The sequence below is a fragment of the Daphnia magna genome, linkage group LG6, assembly GCF_020631705.1.
Source record: "Daphnia magna isolate NIES linkage group LG6, ASM2063170v1.1, whole genome shotgun sequence".
NCBI lineage: Eukaryota > Metazoa > Arthropoda > Branchiopoda > Diplostraca > Daphniidae > Daphnia > Daphnia magna.
In genome coordinates, this window is record NC_059187.1 from 452,333 (window position 1) to 469,828 (window position 17,496).

Here is a 17,496-nt window from a genome sequence, read left to right on the forward strand (position 1 = left end):
TTTTGAAACGGCTGGTATAATGAGAAAACAAACCACTAAAATCGAAATCAGCGTTTAATTTCGATTATGCCGTGTGATTTTTGGATAATTTCAAGAGATGTCGTTTTCGATTTTGATGAAAGTAGTTTTTTTCATTTTTATTTAATTTAATTAAGTAATTAATTTTTTGTTATATTTTTTTTTAATTTGAATTATTTTGCAATTTTCAAATTAATTTCAAATTTTGCTTAAAATACATGAATTCGATTCAGAATTGAATGAAAATCACGAAAATCAGGTTTATTTTTCTATTGGTTTTATAGTTTTTGATTTAAACGTTAAAAAGCCTAAATTAAGTTGTTACGCTAACAGCACTGTTTTCGTTAATTTTTGAAACGGCTGGTATAATGAGAAAAAAAAATCACTAAATCGAAATCAGCGTTTAATTTCGATTTTGTGTATGAATTTTGAAAATTTTTCAAGAGATGTCGTTTTTGGCCGATTTTTTTTAAAAGTGGCCAAATTTCAAATTTTGCTAAAAAACATGAATTCGATTCAGAATTGAATGAAAATCACGAAAATCAGGTTTATTTTTCTATTGATTTTATAGTTTTTGATTTAAACGTTAAAAAGCCTAAATTAAGTTGTTGCGCTAACAGCACTGTTTTCGTTAATTTTTGAAACGGCTGGTATAATGAGAAAACCAATCACTAAATCGAAATCAGCGTTTAATTTCGATTATGCCGTGTGATTTTTGGATAATTTCAAGAGATGTCGTTTTTGGCCGATTTTGACAAAAGTGGGAAGGCTATACCCTTCCGACTTTTTCATTTTTGGCCAAATTTCAAATTTGGCTTAAAATACATGAATTCGATTCAGAATTGAATGAAAATCACGAAAATCAGGTTTTTTTTCTATTGGTTTTATAGTTTTTGATTTAAACGTTAAAAACCCTAAATTAAGTTGTTGCGCTAACAGCACTGTTTTCGTTAATTTTTGAAACGGCTTGTTTAACGAGAAAACCAATGACTTATTCGAAATCAGCGTTCAATTTCGATTATGCCGTGTGATTTTGGATGATTTCAAGAGATGTCGTTTTTGGCCGATTTTGACAAAAATGGGAAGGCGGGGTGAAGCGGGGATGATTACTTCACACTTCGTCTTCATCCTACATGGATACGTTGTCAGTTTTGCCGTAAGGACAAATGGTTTCCGAGATTCTATGGCGAATTGGCGACCAGGCCGGACCCTATCGGGAACTTCCTGAACGGAGTGAGGGCCCCTAGTGCCTTAATTACCTTTATTTATCAATACGCTTACCAACGGGGCTTTGTTATTGTGCAAAGTACGCTCATCAAGGTGCATACATGCGTACACTTCCAACGTGCTTGTCGCTAACTCGTCAAGTTGTCATTCATTAACTATACAATGGAGATCGAATCGACCTAAACAACCGATCGATAAATTTAATATGTTGTAGACTCCTCCCTTGAAGGCGTCGTCTATTGAAATCCCTCCTTCAAGTGAGTTTTTGACCGCTAGATGGCAGTACAAGTTATCTATTTATTTGCTAAATAAACGGACAACTGTCGAAAAAGAGTTGTCTATTAAAAAGTGGGTCAAACGGCGTTCCGTAAAAATGGCTATTTTTTTGCGATTTCAAACCTCCCCAGTGTGTCATTCTGTACAAATCCCTTCTTTGAGTGTAATTTTTAAATGCTAGATGACAATGCTAGTTATCTATTTATTTGCGAAATGGTCAACTATTGTTGAACAAGCTGTCTATTAAAAAAATTGGGCCAAATGCCGTTCCGTAAAACGGCGTTCCGTAGCTTTATCGATTTTTCCCGGACCGGTCATTCAAGCGGATCCAAACCAAATCTGATTTGATAGTAACCTGTTCGAAAAGAGAGGCAAGGGTGGCTGTTATTTTTCATTATTTACGAGGAATTGAAAACAAATTGAATGTGACGTTATTGTATTATCGTTCACGATCATAGGTTCAGTGATGACGTAAACTCGAGTTGATGTTGCATGAAACTATTCTAATTATATGACGTGAAATATATCTTTAGATACCGGGTATCAACATGTAGATTGGAAAAAGAATGTTGAGATAAAAATAATCAGCAGTTTTAAGGTGTCAAGTTCTGGCAGTAGTGCCGTATGATCACACATTTTACTCAAAATGTTGTCCAAATCCATGCAATAATAGCAGACGATGTAATTTCGAATCTTAAACACAAACGTTTGATTTCCTTTTTTGTTTCCAGCTTGGTTACCTTCACTAATTGGGGAAACTGATAAAGTAATAGTCAGAGCTAAAATCGATTGAACACTACGATTAATTAGTCAACGGGCTATGTTCGTAGAAGCTGCTCGTGTTCATTATCCTACTACCAAGGTGCGTGGGTGGAGTTTAGTTTAAACATTTCAGAAATCATAAAAACAGGAAAGCTACCAAGCTACGTAAATATAACGATTCCCTCTTTGTGGTCGTATGCTTGGATTATTTAGGTGATTATAGCAAAGTTTTAAGATTAATCTTTAAGTTGGACGGTGGAATAGCAGGTGATCAGATAGTGTTATAAGGCGGCACTCTCGGTGTCGGGCATTTCTTTAATGGCCGGTTGATCGGCAGTTGTTCGATGCACTACGCGGCGGAGATCAGAAGCTGCCATGCTACGGAGACTCCGCGACCGCTCAAACAATGACGGTTCAGTGTAGATTGGTTCACTAGGGTCTTGAAACACACGCGATGTCTTTTGCTGTGCTTTTCTGGTCGATGTTACATCCGCTGTCTCTCCTTCACCAAAGTCTAGTTCAGTTTGCCTGTCACCAACGCTAGATTCCGGCGGCGTGCTGCAGATAAAAAAGAAAATGTAAATTTTGTGGAAGGGCCTTACCCTGTCGGACATACTGACCGCAAATCGAAGGCGCGATTAATGAAAGCAAAATTTCGAGCCGAAGGAGTGTGATGGAACAAATTGCGCTGTCGCTGTTGGCCGTAGGTGTTATGACTCAGCATTGAGTGCGGTGCCGTTGCATCCGCTCCAGCGTTTTTAAAATGCAGCAAACGATACCGTCTAAATCACGGTTAGAACTTTGATCAAAAAGAAACGGAAATAAAAAGGCGTAGCATCAAATGAACCTGAAACAGAGGCCGGCCAAGAAAGAGGATGCGATTAAGATGAGCAATATGATGCCTAAAGACGTGATCAGGCTATAATATTCAACACGAGATAGACAAATGTCTAGCTTTTGAAGACTGACGGTAGTTTCAGGAATCTCATCGCGATTAGCATAGACCTGTTAGAAAAAAACCCATTAAGTGTAACTAAAATACATTAGAACACTTGTGCATATAGTCTCAGCTAACTCGAAGCATTTCCATCACAAGCTCCTCCTCGTTTGTCTCATCTATGGATTTCATGGTACTACTACTACTGCTGCTGCTACTACTGCTACTGCTGCTGGACAAACTTAACCAAGCTGGTTTGTTGAGAGCAAATGTGGCCGTAGTATCACGTCGTTTGCGACCATAGGACTGACCGGAACCGCGTCCGGGCACATTATTCGTATTACAGAAAACCTATAAAATAAAAAAGAATGATTGTTATCATATGGATACCATCGATGATGAGATACAGATTAACCAGTTTCTTTAAAGTTTACTTACTGGCTGACAACCACCTCTGCATGATTTCACAGTGGCTTCAAACACTAAAAAGTTTGATTCTGGTATTTTGAAAGCGTTAAAGCTGGCCTCTAAACCTTCGCCGCTTCTTGCGCGATCTAATGACGGAAAAATTCCATCGTCAACTGGACATCTGTTCGTATAGACATAGGCATCAGAATTTGAATTGTTTTGCATTAAGCTATTTTGTATTATTCTACCCAAATCGATCGATTAGCTGGACACTCTTGCCTGTGTAAGGATCTTTTGCAATCACGTTTGTAGCAAATATATCGGCAATCAGGTTATAGCCCTGCAGAGGATTCCAGCTTGAAAGTAAGAGGATCACCAACAGCTATGGTGGTCGTAGGTCGCCCTTGATACATGATAAGCAATCGAACGCGGGAATCCAGTATGTTCTGAGCCGGAAGAAACTCTATTGGAGTAGGACTACCAGATCTAGAATGCGGAATTATCATTTACTAATTAGTTTGGATGTATAGATGAAAATGCACAGTATAAAAAAGAGAGATTCTCAGTTACCCAGCACCGATATAGCCAGAAGTAACGACAGCTTCTCCTGGTCCACCATACAAGCAAGTTAAGTTATAGCGTTTATCTCTAGCGGTTTGGACCATCTCACTAAATTGGACCACTATAATGTTGGTCAGTATATCTCCAGTGCTAGCCAAAAAAATAAAAAACCAATCATGTTAAAAAAAAAAATAAAATCCCTTATAAATAACGTATGAACGTTCACTTACCCTCTGCGATCCGCAGTCGGGAAACCCTCTCGGACCCGTGATGCGCAAAACATTGGTAAGGCCTCCGGTGCCACGAAAGAAACATCGATCATAATAGCCGTACGTATAGATCCTTCCGGTAAACGGTTCAGGAGTACGCAGTGTAAACTCCATCCCATCTTCATTGCACACTTGGCTCACTGTGGAGTGGGTACATAAAAGCTTACATAGTAAATGAATTGTAAAGAAACGGCTGAACAATTAATACCGTCAAGACAATCGGATGTCTGCGATTTTTCGTAAAAATCATAATCGCCGTTGGTTTCAAAGAAAGATGGATTACTTGTGTCCAGTTCACGAGTGGAGCGGTCACTGAGTTCGCAGTTTTCTCGTTCGCCTCCGATCGCGTTCGAGTAAAATGGTAAACGACTAGAGAATTAGATGAATTAAAATTGTGTTGATCAATCAACTTTACAATGTATCATACTAGAAATTGAAAGAGATGCAACGGAAATCCCGCGCGGTTTGACACTCGCGCTCACACTGGGCTAAAGACGGTGCCACCAAGTAGCGTTTAACATAAATCCGGCGGAGGCGCATACGAGTCGCAGCCTTTAAACCAAACAAATGTATTAGTCTTTAGCGTTCACTTTGAATACCTGAGACGATGGCATCGAAGAGAGTGAGTATACCTGGCGAAATCCATCGTTTTCCCGGCCGGGTTCACATCGTGGACGATTTCCCAGCTGAGTTCCACCGGCAAGAGTTCCTAAACCGGGCGAAGATCCTGCTGATATTCCTGGGCTTACACCGCCTCCGGCCGGCCAGGGCCCGGCATAGAACTGATCATCTGCAAAGTTTATTAGAAGAATAAGGATGTTATAATACGTATCATTACATTTGAAAACGTTGACACACTACCCATTACCACTGTAGGCCTTTGTAACTTGGTAATTTGTTCAATCAACGCTAATTCATGTGTGTGCAAAAGCAGTGCTAAGGCAATTCAGATGCATTTTTAAAAACCACAGCCCATAAAAAAGATGCCAATAAAAAATCATGCATCGGACGAATTGGTATTAGAATCTAATCAAACATGAGCTTAGCTATCAGAAAGTTGTTCAGCCGTCTATCCCGATAGAAAACAAAATTGATAATAAGAAAAAGTAACATTAGAGCCATTAAAACGAGCGCGTATAATAACAGGGATACAGTAGATTCTACATGCTATTTACTACAACTAAATGCCAAATGGGGCCTAGTGCCGAACGGAACCTGTTAGTATTTCTGGAACGATTCCTGGTGGCCAACCTTCGGCAGGAACGGCAGTATTAGCAGCATTGCCCCCAACTGATGAACCAGTAATATGGCTGACTTCTTCCGGCCGGTTCAAGAAGATCGACGAACTCGCAAACACTGTGTCGTTCACAACTATAGTGTTTCAAGTGCTCGTGCTGTGATTACTTTTGTAACATTATTCTTACTTAGTCCTATAAGTATAGCAAACATGCGGCATTTCTTAAATTAACAAAACTAATATTGCACCACTGAATGTAGTTACAAATTGCAAGACTAGCCTAAATTTAGAAACTAGTATTCGGCAAATAGTAAAATCGTTCACTTATGTATGCGTGTGTCTGTGGTTCTGTTCTGGAATACATTCGTGCAGTTCGTGACTTTGAATAAAGCCGTTCACTTTTCAAGTTTCCTTGTTCTTTCTTTCTTTTTTTTAGCAGCGTGAAATTAGTGGATCGAGTGAACATCTTATGCAATTTTTCCAACTAAATGAAATAAAAGTAGCCTTTTAACCTTGCTGGCCAACGCCGGGCATGACAAACGGAGGACGGTAGGGCGTCACAAGCGACGGGTTATAGTCATCCATCAAGCTTGGACCGAGCCCGCCACCACCAACGACGCCGCCTGTTGACGATCAAGTCGCTCAATTCATTTCCAAACACGATATTCTAATTACGTGGCGCAAATTGCTTTGGACCCAAGAACTAGACGTTGATGCATTTCGTTGTTGTTCCCAATTATTAACTTGAATTCATTACAATTTAATCGCAAGACGGCTTTTTTCAATGTCATCCACACGCAATGACAGCTTTTCGTAGATCTTGCCGTTAATGTTGTCGTTAATGTTGCTCATTAAACTTACTCTTACCTGACAGGCTTTCGTAGTAATCGTAATCAGGTTCGTAAATGAGTCGGCCATCCTTCTGGTCGGAACGACTTAGACGGCAAACCCTATAGCGCTCGCTGTACATAGTAGATCGGCATCGGTAACTCGTCTGTTTTGTGTTCAAAATGGCTGCAACTGTTATTATTTAATCGAGTTCTAGTTCACTTGAAATATGATAACCACCTGACGAAGGCATTCATCTAGACATTCAGCTAACGATCGGTCTGTAATTTCAGTTTGGAAATCAGCCGACAGACGCGAATTACGGTATCGTTGAAAGGCAGTTAGAATATCTCGTCGGCGACCGTCCACCAGCAGCGGTGATGCTTCGCCTTCACCCCGCTGTGACAGCGGATTCACTTCATTAGCACCTGTTGATCGCATAACAGAAAATTTTAAAAATCGTTGAATAAAAATGTGATTTTTCGTTCATTCTAAATTCATTCTAAACGCAATTTAATGTCCTCCAATTAATAGAATATAACAAAAATGCTTACTGAGGCCCATGCACAAGATCTCAAAGTAGTAATAACCAGTTCCGGTCATGGTGGCAACTTCCTGGTCGGTCAAGGAGACCGTATCTTCGCTGGAGAGGGCGCATGCTTTGGACATCGGGTCGAATGTCAACGATCGACAAAAGTATCTAAATTATAACGCAAGGCGCAATGTAAATGTTAGTTACTCAAATTTTTCGGAAAAATGTTGAATCATAAAAGATTTAAGTACGTGTCTGCCGATAAACAGCGTGCTTGGCATTCTTCTAGCGTCGTGTTTAGCATAACTTCAGCGTCAAAGGAGCTCAACATTTGGCCACGTTCTTCACGCACAAAAGTAACTTGCCCTTCACAGCGACGGTTTTCTAAAAGATTCAATTAAGCAGTTTCAAATGAATTATCATGAAAACATTGCTTTTGGTAAGCTTTTGGTTATTTTAACTTTTTCACGATATTTTTCTGTGAATAATCGAAACATTAGTAACTGATGAGAAAAATTTTTTTACCTGATAGGCACGTATTTTCCAAATATTCAAATCCAGGATCGTCTTCATACTGTTCCGGATGAGTACGGCGTGTGAATCGACTTAACGAACATGTTCTGGACGTGCTGTCGTACGAAATTGAACGACATACGAAGCTGTATTCATTCAGGCATCTGTATCGGGAATGCAATCACTCTTTTCAGTTTTCTTCACATGTGTGAACGTATAATAAATGAGTTCCTACTTATCCTCGCATTCGGTACGATTGTTGACAAAGTACTCTTTGGAACCGGACGGTCGAAATCTTTTGCGAGTGATCCGATCAAAAACCGATTTCCGAGTTGGGCACTCACGTTCAATTCTTGCCGCTGTTGGAATCAGATTCACATTTTACATCAATACACCCAATTGAGAAACTAATGCAATACAACTAATGATGAGAATTACTACTTAAAAGACTTCAAACTCTATCACAACACAAACGCCATGTGGGCAATTTCTCTTCGACTTTTTGTAATTTACAATATTCGTTTAGAAATAGCAAATGTCTAATAAGTATCAGAAACCCTAAGAGCAATAACTAATTGTTAATATATATTTTGATTGTTAATTCGACTTACAACTTAGGCAGACCTCGCTGTACAAGAAATGGCCGGGTAAATTGACGAGTGTACCGAGTCCTTCTGGTCGGGGTAGCTCCCGAGACAGGAAACAGACAGATTCATCGTAATCAATAGAACCAGACGTAGATGAGGGCGTTGACGGTGAATTGAAAGAAGACGACAAGGAACTCGGAAGTGACAGTCGTTTGCCTGGTTGAAAATCAAAGGAGCTGCAAGTTCGTACCAGATTGTTGGCTGCCGTTCGATCCCGGAGGCACAAGTCTTGACATCTAGTCAGAACTTGCATAGGAGGAGATGAATCTCGTACCTACAAAACAGTTAGCAAAAGACATTCTACTGTTAAAATTCCAACAATATTGACCAGAAATAACAATAAAATTGCAAATGTGGCTAAGTTCATACCACGTCATCGTCGTAGCCTTGGAGCTGCTGGTGGGGCAATTTCTCGTAGACTATTCTTCCCAATCCAGAGTTGCAAGACGTTTGAGCTGTCAATTAAAAAACATCGTGGTCATAGTTTAGTTTCTTTTATAAAATCATAAATCAAAAATCACTGTTATTTTTTTATACGATCTTGTTCGATCTGACACTTTGATTATCTAGAGCATAATTTTCCTCCAACATTTGATTACATCAGACAACAGACGAAGAGCAGTAGAGCAAATTGCAAACAGGCATTGCAGTACAGTGTTCATAGACGATCCAATCAGTTTAACAAATTGTTTTAGTGTTTTACGTATTGTTATACTATTAAGTGTATATCTGAGGTATGCCCAATGTTTTTCACCCCTCATGCATCCCTTAATAAGTTAATATTAGACACGGCTAAAATGGTTTTTTATCATGCATGACTTTTCTAACCTCTTTCTTCCTACCAAAATGGCGGCAGGGGGGAGAGGGACAAGAAACACACTTTAAAATGACGGACATCCTGTTCCTGCTGTGGACCAACCTGTATATGGGGGCAAGTATAGCACGTCCATCATGACTCAATCCCTCCTAGTTTATAAACGCTGAACGACCAAACACGAGACAAAACTTTTCCACCCCATCCTACACCTTGCTGTCCACCATTTCCACACAGACCTTTACTAATTGTGAGTACTCTCGACGCGTACTTCCGAGCGGAAAATACCGCTCGTTAACGTCATTTTTATTTACCCCTTCTCCACACCCCCCACCTGGCATCCATAAAGTGAGACGAATTTGGGCTTCTTCACAAGTATGCATATAATTATTATCTTGTCTCGGACTTGTATTTCCCCGAGCTTCGTTTAACGGCAGGGCTAGTTTAACAGTATTCTAATTCTATATCATCAATGTATAGCATATTGTTTAATTGCCAAGCATAGAATTACAACAGCAGTTAACAACACATAATCAGAACCTAATCTGCATAGCAATGAACTGCTTTCAGTTCGGATTGGTTACGCATGATTTCCCTAGATTGGGACGTGACAACGTTCGTCTGACCTATTTTTTTTATTATACGAGAGCATTGAACTGTTCGATGGTCAACAATTGTTTATTACCACAGGGAACAAGCGGACAGCAGAGGACGGATCTATTTGCTAGACGTAGCACGGTCGATTACGTCTACCGTTTCTACATCAACGATCAAAGTTGCTGATTGAACTATCCCTAATTACAAAATCCTACAACATTGCGTGAAACACGATTTGAATTACATTTCAAAGTGAGTATTGCAATTGAGATCGGCCTGGCTGGGACACGAGAAAAACAAATAGTTACACTGATGGGTGGCGAGCATGTCGGATGAAAGGTGGAAAGAGAAATAAACTGAAAAAAAGAGACACGAGGGGGAATGAAAAGAGAAAGAGAGGTGGGAAATATTGGAGAGCGTGGAAAGAAGTAAAAAGAAAAAGAGAGGAGTGGGGTCACTTCCGATGTGGAAGAACGAAGCAAAAAGCAACAGGGAGAGACAGTGAAAAACGATAGAATTGTCGATTCATATCCGGCCGGTGCTCTATTCAATTCTCCAAACAGTCCGTTGATTTGTTACACTCTATCCCACAGTTCTTTCACTCCCATCGATCCTCATTTTCAACCTACACACCTGAGCAATGCATCATGATAGATGTAACAAGCGCGTGTAAGCTATAGTTCATTAAACATTACATAGTGAACGAGTTGGCATAACTCATTAATGATTACTAGTTTCAAAATGATGTATACAACTTAATTCCTAATAAAGAAAGGATCGAGGGAAAAGAGCTTTTGCCCCATTGGAAGACCACTAAACTGATGTAACCACCTGTTGAACCCCGAACCGGTGGTAAGACCGGTTTGCTCTTTAAAATTAATTCGGGAAGTTCAGCATCAGATGATGACAACTAATTCGAAAAGACACACAAATCAATAAATGAAGCTTACCTTCAGTCAGCATACGCAAGAGAGTGAGTAGAGAAATGGCCTGCACCATGACGTAATGAATAGATTTATGAACTGTGGTGAATGATCGCATCTTGTGATTAAAAGCCTGTTGGGACTAGTTGTCGCCCGTCAACGTCACTCGCATGGCACCCGCGCTTCAATGATTTAGCGAGTGATGAGCAGCGAAAAACAAAAAAATACCAAGCGCCAAAAGAGCAACGAGATACTGAATTCCTGCTGATGATTTCGGCGTTCAAAAAAATGGCCTCAACTGCGTTCAACCACAGGTGGATTATGGCTCTCGAGGATCTTTGCCGACTGTCGTGAGAATTGGAATGAGCCTGCGAGACACACGGGAGTTGGTAGTGACTGTGAGCGCGGTCCAACACGTCGACTTTATGGTCACTTGCACATCCCCTCGTCGGACTGCACATCCTACGTATCCACGAACATCCCCTACCCACCTGTCCCCTTCATTCTCCGCCCACCGTTCCAGCCTCCTCTCTCCATTCGTTCGTTCTGTTGCTGCTAACACAACACGCTAAGAATGGGAATAAAGAGAGGAATCATACGACATCATCAAGTGACGTCATGGAACCATTTGCAGTTGTCTGGTCCCGGCATCGGGCAACTGCCGAAACCGGAAGCAGACAGCTGATGGCGGCGCAAATGCGGTGAATACAAAAAAGAAAAAGAGAGACAGAGAGAAAAAAAGAAACGAGACAAGAGAGACGAGGGGAAATGAAACATCCTCTCGTCCATTTCCAATGTGTGTCCACGTTCCATTATTCTCGGGATCTGGTAGCTCCCCTTTCCAAAAATATCATCCACGCAGCGACAAAACATGGAACAGACACCGCAGTTACATTTTTACATCACTTAAAAAACAGATCACCAGCCACCCTCCCCTACAGCACAACTTGCATATCAGCAATTTAAAATACTCACCCAGCGTTTCAGAAGATATGCATATTTCAATTTAAACATTTTCAAGGGTCTTCCTAGTGCCACAAGTGGATAACAAGAGAACCCTTGATAGCCTGGAAATTGAGAGCGGAAATTAAAATGGACAATTAGCAAGAGAATCTCTCATTCTAGAAGAGAGGGAAAAAAAAAAGTTCGTGTCATCTACTCTACTCACACAAGTTGACAATTCTTTTGAAATTCACACGCAATTCATAGCTGGAGATAAATGAGCTTTTCCCTTTCGAAAATCCTTTTGTAGCTGTCAGCGTTTTCCCCTGGAACAAATGAAAAACAAAAAAAAATGAAAGGATCTAGGTGGAAGCCATGAGCCAAACATAAAATGATACAATACGTTTTTCAAAAGGATAGAATTTCGTGAATCTAGCTCTATGCGGCCGGAAGCAGTGCCATACGAGGGACACATAACGATCGCTGGAGCATGGCGACGAATGATAAAAAGTAAAAGGCTTTTCAGTTCAATCAATACCAACTAATTTCCATATCCGGGAACAAGATGACCGTGCCAATTAGCACACACTCTCAGAAAGAGATTTGTCACCGTATCGAATCCCTCATTGAAAACATGGCAGAAAAAAGGGTCCAGTGACCCGGAATTGAGCAAAAATCCTGTATTGCAAAATTCGCTAACAATCCCCCTTTTGTTCGCTCGTCAGAGAACAAAAAATAACACAGAAACCAATCTGTAGAAATAAAAAATTTTGTATGAAAAATATGAATAGCCTCTTTTTGATCATTCATCAGTCGTTCAGGTCTTTCATTTCGACCTGGATACAAATAGTGGCCGAAGAAAGCGGTTCACCGTTCCTCACCAACGGAACGTGACGATATCCTGATGTTTGGAACAAAACACCCACTTTAAGCCCATCTCTTTGGATTTAGGAATTTTTCTGATTTTGACGTTTTTACCTGGGCTGATGTGATTGACGGGCAGAGAATAGGATCCAATGAAGCGACTGGCACCAATAGTTTGGCTATCTTTGACGGTAAAACAGATGACGGCTAATTCTGGGGCTCGAAGAAAAACTTCGACGGCTTCGTCCCTAAAGTAATAGAAAGTAAAGTGATTATGATATTGTGATACTAAAGTGCTAGTGATATAACCAGTAAGGGTTAAATCCATTGTTGGCTACCACACGGGTACGAAACGAGAACGTATCGGCTGAATGGCCCAAAATTTTGATTGTGACGTAAGGATCAACAATAGAATTTTCGTTTTCTCCCACTTTGGGTAGACATTGGCCGCTGATGATTCTCACTTTCAGATATTTTTGTAACTTGTCGTGTTGCAGCGGCAGAGGGAACGTGTTGTTGATTAGGTATTGTGGTTTGAGAACGTAACCGCAATTGCCATTTTGGCGGAAAAAACCGCGGTACATTCGCATTTCTTTGCTGTTTGTCTGGTAATTCAGTGCTACAACTTGGCTGCCCACTGCCCAGTGAGGAAATGGAGAAAAATTGCTCGACGTTGTCCTCGTTGCTGCGGGATAAATCCGAACCAATTGGCGTGTGGTGTGTCTGACAAAATCCTCCGAAGATTCCGTTATCAAATCCAAAGCTTTCCCCTCCGAAAAGGACGAAATGTGATAGCACTTGTCTGTCAATTCAGTGTCAAAAGTTGAAAAAAAAAAAGATATACTAGGGTGAGAAAAAAAAAAAAGATTAAGGTTACCTTTTTTAAGGCTGTTGGCGAAGCCATGGAACTTGACGGCTTCGCAAATGTTGACCATGTCAAACAGGTCTTTGGCTATTGGTTGTAAAGTTTTCTCCTGCTTTAAACAAAAACTGGTTTATCGATCTGGATAGAAATTCGAACTCCAAAATCAATTACTTGGCTACTATTCGCATCAGGCAATGGCACGACTGGCTGACTGGAACTTTGATTGTTCTCGGCAGGTTGTTCTTCCTTCCCCGGGGTAGGTGAAGGCGCTGGACTGCTGTTCGATGTAGGCGAAGGTGCATTATGCGATCCAATGGACATATACTTTTTGGCTTTGATGATGATCTTGTTACGAAGTTGTTCAGGAGACGGAAGTTCTTTCATATCCGCAACGTCCATCAGGCACAGCAAGTCTATTATTATTAGAGCGGGAGTGAGTAATCGTCGTTGGCTTTATAGAACACACAGTCCAGCAGCCTACCTCCTATGGCATCCTTAATCTGGGTGGCTAGCACGGCCTGCTGTTCCAGGCAGAGGTGATTTTCAAACGACAAGAACAAAGGGTAGGTAGAGGTTTTAAATGCAAATGGTTTTATGGCATCATTCAGCACATCTTTGACGGGCACCGTTCCCGTCAGCGTATTTCCATGGTAAATAACGGGCTCTCCGTCAGGTCCATCCCATAGGTCCACTGTCGGATTTCGAATGATCAGCGAAGATTCAGATACATAAAACACGTAAAAGAGTTAAATTTCACTCACGTTCAATGCAACGGCATCCGTTCTTTAAGACGGAAATGTATGCCTCAATACTACTTTCGCTCGTCAGCTGATTTCCCGTAAGATAACTAAAAACATTCGATAGAGAAATGCAAAGATTATTTGAAATTCGATTGTAACCTGATAAAAGCCAAAAACAAGTTACGTGTTGTGCGAAGAGGCCATAAAATAATGAGAGAGGGGATGTGTCATGTTTTGGACAACTTGATCACGTTGACTTTCATCCAGTATTTCGAACATGGGCGAAGTCATGAGAGCCGTAAAACCTGAACACACCACAAAGACGAATGATTGGTAATGAAATCGTGAAAATTTAAACCTTAAAAGAAAAATAAATACAAGTAAATAATAAAACTGTTGATGAAAGAGTTTACCAGCAAGCGTCATCCTTCCCATTTCTTTGGATGGCGAAGGGTCAAAACGCCGGATCAAACCGACGGCAAATTCGGCCTTAACGTCTTTCATCGATTGCTCTTTTTCGAGAAACTGACGCAAACCGTTTGGTGACATTGAAGCTCCATCATCTTCAGAATATCTAAGACATGATCACCCAATATGATTCAGCTTTAATATTACCTTAATATTATGGTTATAATTAATATATACTTTCGAAATAAGGTCTCGATCTCGGGACGTACGAGCAGCAGCTGGTAAAATTGGATGAACTCTTCAGCATCAATGGCCTGTTTGTCTTTAATTTTCCTCTTGTTGACATTAGAAATCTTGAACGAAAACAAAAAGAAAGAACCAAATAAATGAATAGGAAAGCTCCTATCGACTCGTATGTTTGTGCTACCTGGAATAGTTTCATGGCTGCTTCTGGATCGATTTTCATGTTAAGTTGCAGAAGAAGTTGGCAACATTCGTCGAAAGATAAAGCACCTGAACCATCCTTGTCCGCCTGATTAAACAACAGCTTCAACCACCTGTAAAGAAAGAAGAATCAAAGAAAAGTGAATCGATTGACTTTGGCATTTGAAATGCGAAACTTAGAAAATTCAATTCTCACTGTTGATCGGATCTCCGTTTTTCAACCGCATGCACAACTGTCATCAACGATTTAAATCCTCTGACCCAAGTGGCCGCCGTTTCAGGGTCGCTGGCCACTAAATCCAGGCTTTTGTTCTCCCGGCCATGGATAATAGAAAAACAGCAGTCTTCTCTAAGCATTGGAGGTCGTTGCGGATCTTTAGCGCGTTTCTTCTCCGCCAGTCTGCCAGCCAAATTGAACACATCTGCAGCAAATGAACCAATTATCATTACAATCTAAAAATATGTTTATTATCACGAATAAACCTGTTTTCCAGCCTAATCGAGCATCTTTGATATCCAAGATGTCAACGTGTTGCTTGGCATTGCACCAGAACGGTTTGTGACTCGGTTCGTAGTGCAGTCGCATGTTCTGGGTATCCACCCAATAGCGTCGACGGTACCAGGCGTTGGATGACCGGAGTTTCCACAGAACAGCTCCCACACGGACGGCAGCTAGATCGGCGTCGTCTGTTGGAGGGGGTGAACTTGCTATCACATCTGTCATAAACGTATCGTTTTAACAACAGCAAAAAACCTAAACGATAACTACACATCCATTCTGAAACGAGTTAAAAGATAAATAAACATTTCAAGGGAGGGAAATAATGGCATAACCCAAAACTTTGTGAAGAAAAAGGGGAAGCATTCAAACTTGGTTAGCATTAGCCGCGATAAATCACATGTTTCTGTTCAGAAAAAAAAGGGCGGCTGTCCTAAGAAACTGTTTATCTTCTCGCAGACGTCCGTATTTTAAAAAGGAAATTCAATCTTTTTTTTTCAAAAGGCAATTCCCTGAAAAGTAATGAGCGGAAACATGAAAGGGGAGACGCGTCAGTATAAATAGCCGGCCAATACCGCCAGTTAATTTATACTGTACTTACGGTCAACTGGAATATCACCATCGTAGTCGTTTAATTTCTTAAATTTAAAAACAAATTCGATTTTGAAATAGTTTAGGAAATATGAACAGTTGGCTAGAAAACAACATCCTGTTTTAAAAAGTGGGTGGTTTATTGTGATGTATGATCGCTAGGATTTCCGGGCAAGACGTGTGGCAAAACAGGAACCTTACACTCGACAGAAAGGGCATTAAAAATTAAGATGAAGCCATTCGAATATCCTACATTGGTTTATTGAGCTTTAAAAAAAAACCCAACTAAATTGGCTACTATTTGCGAGGCGTATTTTTTCCTAGAACGACCGGAAATCTCCTGATTTGGAGAGTTGGCAAACGCCCTTGTTTTACCCGTAACACACACACAGACACACAGTATCCTTGATTAATCATGAATAGTCAATCAGGAGAGAGATTTCTAATATAGAGTTTTATGCTTGGTTACCTTGGAATTCTGGTGTTTCCTCGAGCAAGTGTGACGGGTAAATGCTACTTGGAGTCTGAGTAGAGACGACGGCCATGATGCCGTTTAGCTGCTTGGTTGTTTTGGATGTATCTCTGAGGGTCGCCCGGATGCTGTTCTTTAGCAGTTTTAGCCAAGACAACACAAAAAACGGTGGATGTGATTTGAAAGTTAAATCAAAAGCAGCGAACCAAGGCGAGGTTTTCTTTTTGTGTGTGTGTGTGGATATGTCAGCCAAAACTGCAGAACACCACCCGGTTTCTTTCTGTGTTTTGTTTACGAACACAGTACAACGCGTTGAGAGACCAACAGACGAACAGTTCAGGTTTCACGTACAAGGAAGACCTTTTCTTGTCAAATGTGTGTGGGGTGGAAGCTCTTGACCATCCTCCGGCTCACTGTTTGAAGAGATGTTGGTGTGTTGCCTACGGTCGGGCTGGCATGGCAAGACTTAGAACTTGTTTTGCAGTCAAGATGCTTGTCTGCTACCAAAACTGCCTTTGGCATTTTTCTTCTACTCTCCAATTCTGTCTCCTACCCACGTCTTCGCATCCCTCCCCAATGGTTCTTTTTTAGCCGGAATTTTCGTTTATGCCAGGGATCTTCCCTTTCAGTTTCGAAAGCGCCCGTAGTTACAGATTCAACAAAACCTTGAAAGGAAGTTTGACAATAGACGAAAAAACCCAATGACCATCACTTCCGCCGTGTCGCAATAAGCGTCTGCTTCAAATCTTGAGCCATGGAAATGTTTGCCAGTTACGAGTTGACTGTTTGACATTTCGAATATGCATGTCAATGAGCTTAAAGTGTCTTGTCTCGTCTACGAAAAATGAGAACTGTTGGCGTGTTGCTTGGCAACGGCCATTTTGTTCGAATCATCTTTTTTTTTATACTGTTGGATATTTAAAGTGATACAAATAATACAAGGTGGACTGCCAAACCGAGTGTGTCTGTAAACCGTGGAATCATTTTCAAGTGCAGCCGTTTTGATTTTCGGACCACATGGAGTTTGTAGTTCGATAAAATGCCACCTGTCATAAGATTTTATTTTTTTGAATTTCCATCTATTCTTGTTCGTAAAAAAAAAAACAAAACAACAGACGTTTT

The 17,496-nt window shown here is 40.6% G+C and overlaps 2 protein-coding genes across 3 annotated transcripts; both read right to left on the reverse strand.

The window, feature by feature from the left end:
- Positions 1 to 1,940: 1,940 nt before the first annotated feature.
- LOC116924763 lies at positions 1,941 to 12,041 on the reverse strand. Its single transcript, XM_045174704.1, is given in 24 exon segments — positions 1,941 to 2,841; positions 2,904 to 3,065; positions 3,131 to 3,288; positions 3,359 to 3,571; positions 3,659 to 3,809; positions 3,877 to 3,974; positions 3,976 to 4,114; positions 4,199 to 4,338; positions 4,420 to 4,598; positions 4,667 to 4,827; positions 4,886 to 5,010; positions 5,091 to 5,248; positions 5,674 to 5,829; positions 6,208 to 6,318; positions 6,563 to 6,689; positions 6,764 to 6,951; positions 7,078 to 7,223; positions 7,307 to 7,439; positions 7,581 to 7,732; positions 7,804 to 7,927; positions 8,180 to 8,489; positions 8,585 to 8,670; positions 10,577 to 11,616; positions 11,718 to 12,041. Coding segments are annotated over 23 exon segments (3,585 nt in total). The 5' UTR covers positions 10,668 to 11,616; positions 11,718 to 12,041; the 3' UTR covers positions 1,941 to 2,564.
- A 115-nt stretch (positions 12,042 to 12,156) lies between these two features.
- Positions 12,157 to 17,119, reverse strand: LOC116924765 (1-phosphatidylinositol 4,5-bisphosphate phosphodiesterase eta-2). Of its 2 annotated transcripts, none has more exons than XM_032931302.2 (14): positions 16,372 to 17,119; positions 15,296 to 15,529; positions 15,009 to 15,234; positions 14,796 to 14,925; positions 14,606 to 14,721; positions 14,374 to 14,534; positions 14,145 to 14,265; positions 13,982 to 14,067; positions 13,702 to 13,911; positions 13,392 to 13,633; positions 13,233 to 13,329; positions 12,665 to 13,157; positions 12,470 to 12,603; positions 12,157 to 12,392 (listed from the first exon to the last, which is right to left on the reverse strand). In XM_032931302.2, exons 1-14 carry the CDS (start codon positions 16,445 to 16,447, stop codon positions 12,301 to 12,303), a joined length of 2,418 nt encoding a protein of 805 aa, XP_032787193.2. In that variant the 5' UTR covers positions 16,448 to 17,119; the 3' UTR covers positions 12,157 to 12,300. The 2 variants fall into 2 exon arrangements, with proteins under 2 accessions (XP_032787193.2, XP_032787192.2); XM_032931301.2 differs by having other exon boundaries at positions 13,233 to 13,332; positions 16,372 to 17,117.
- Positions 17,120 to 17,496: the final 377 nt, after the last annotated feature.

Bases quoted from the DNA above. Each gene is read 5' to 3' on its own strand.
- LOC116924765 (XM_032931301.2), bottom strand. From the start codon at position 16,447: ATGGCCGTCGTCTCTACTCAGACTCCAAGTAGCATTTACCCGTCACAC. The intron at 15,235-15,295 runs GTTTATTCGTGA...CATTTGCTGCAG, and splicing joins TCGATTAGGCTGGAAAACAG to ATGTGTTCAATTTGGCTGGC. The intron at 12,393-12,469 runs GTAAAAACGTCA...TCCAAACATCAG, and splicing joins CGTCAATCACATCAGCCCAG to GATATCGTCACGTTCCGTTG.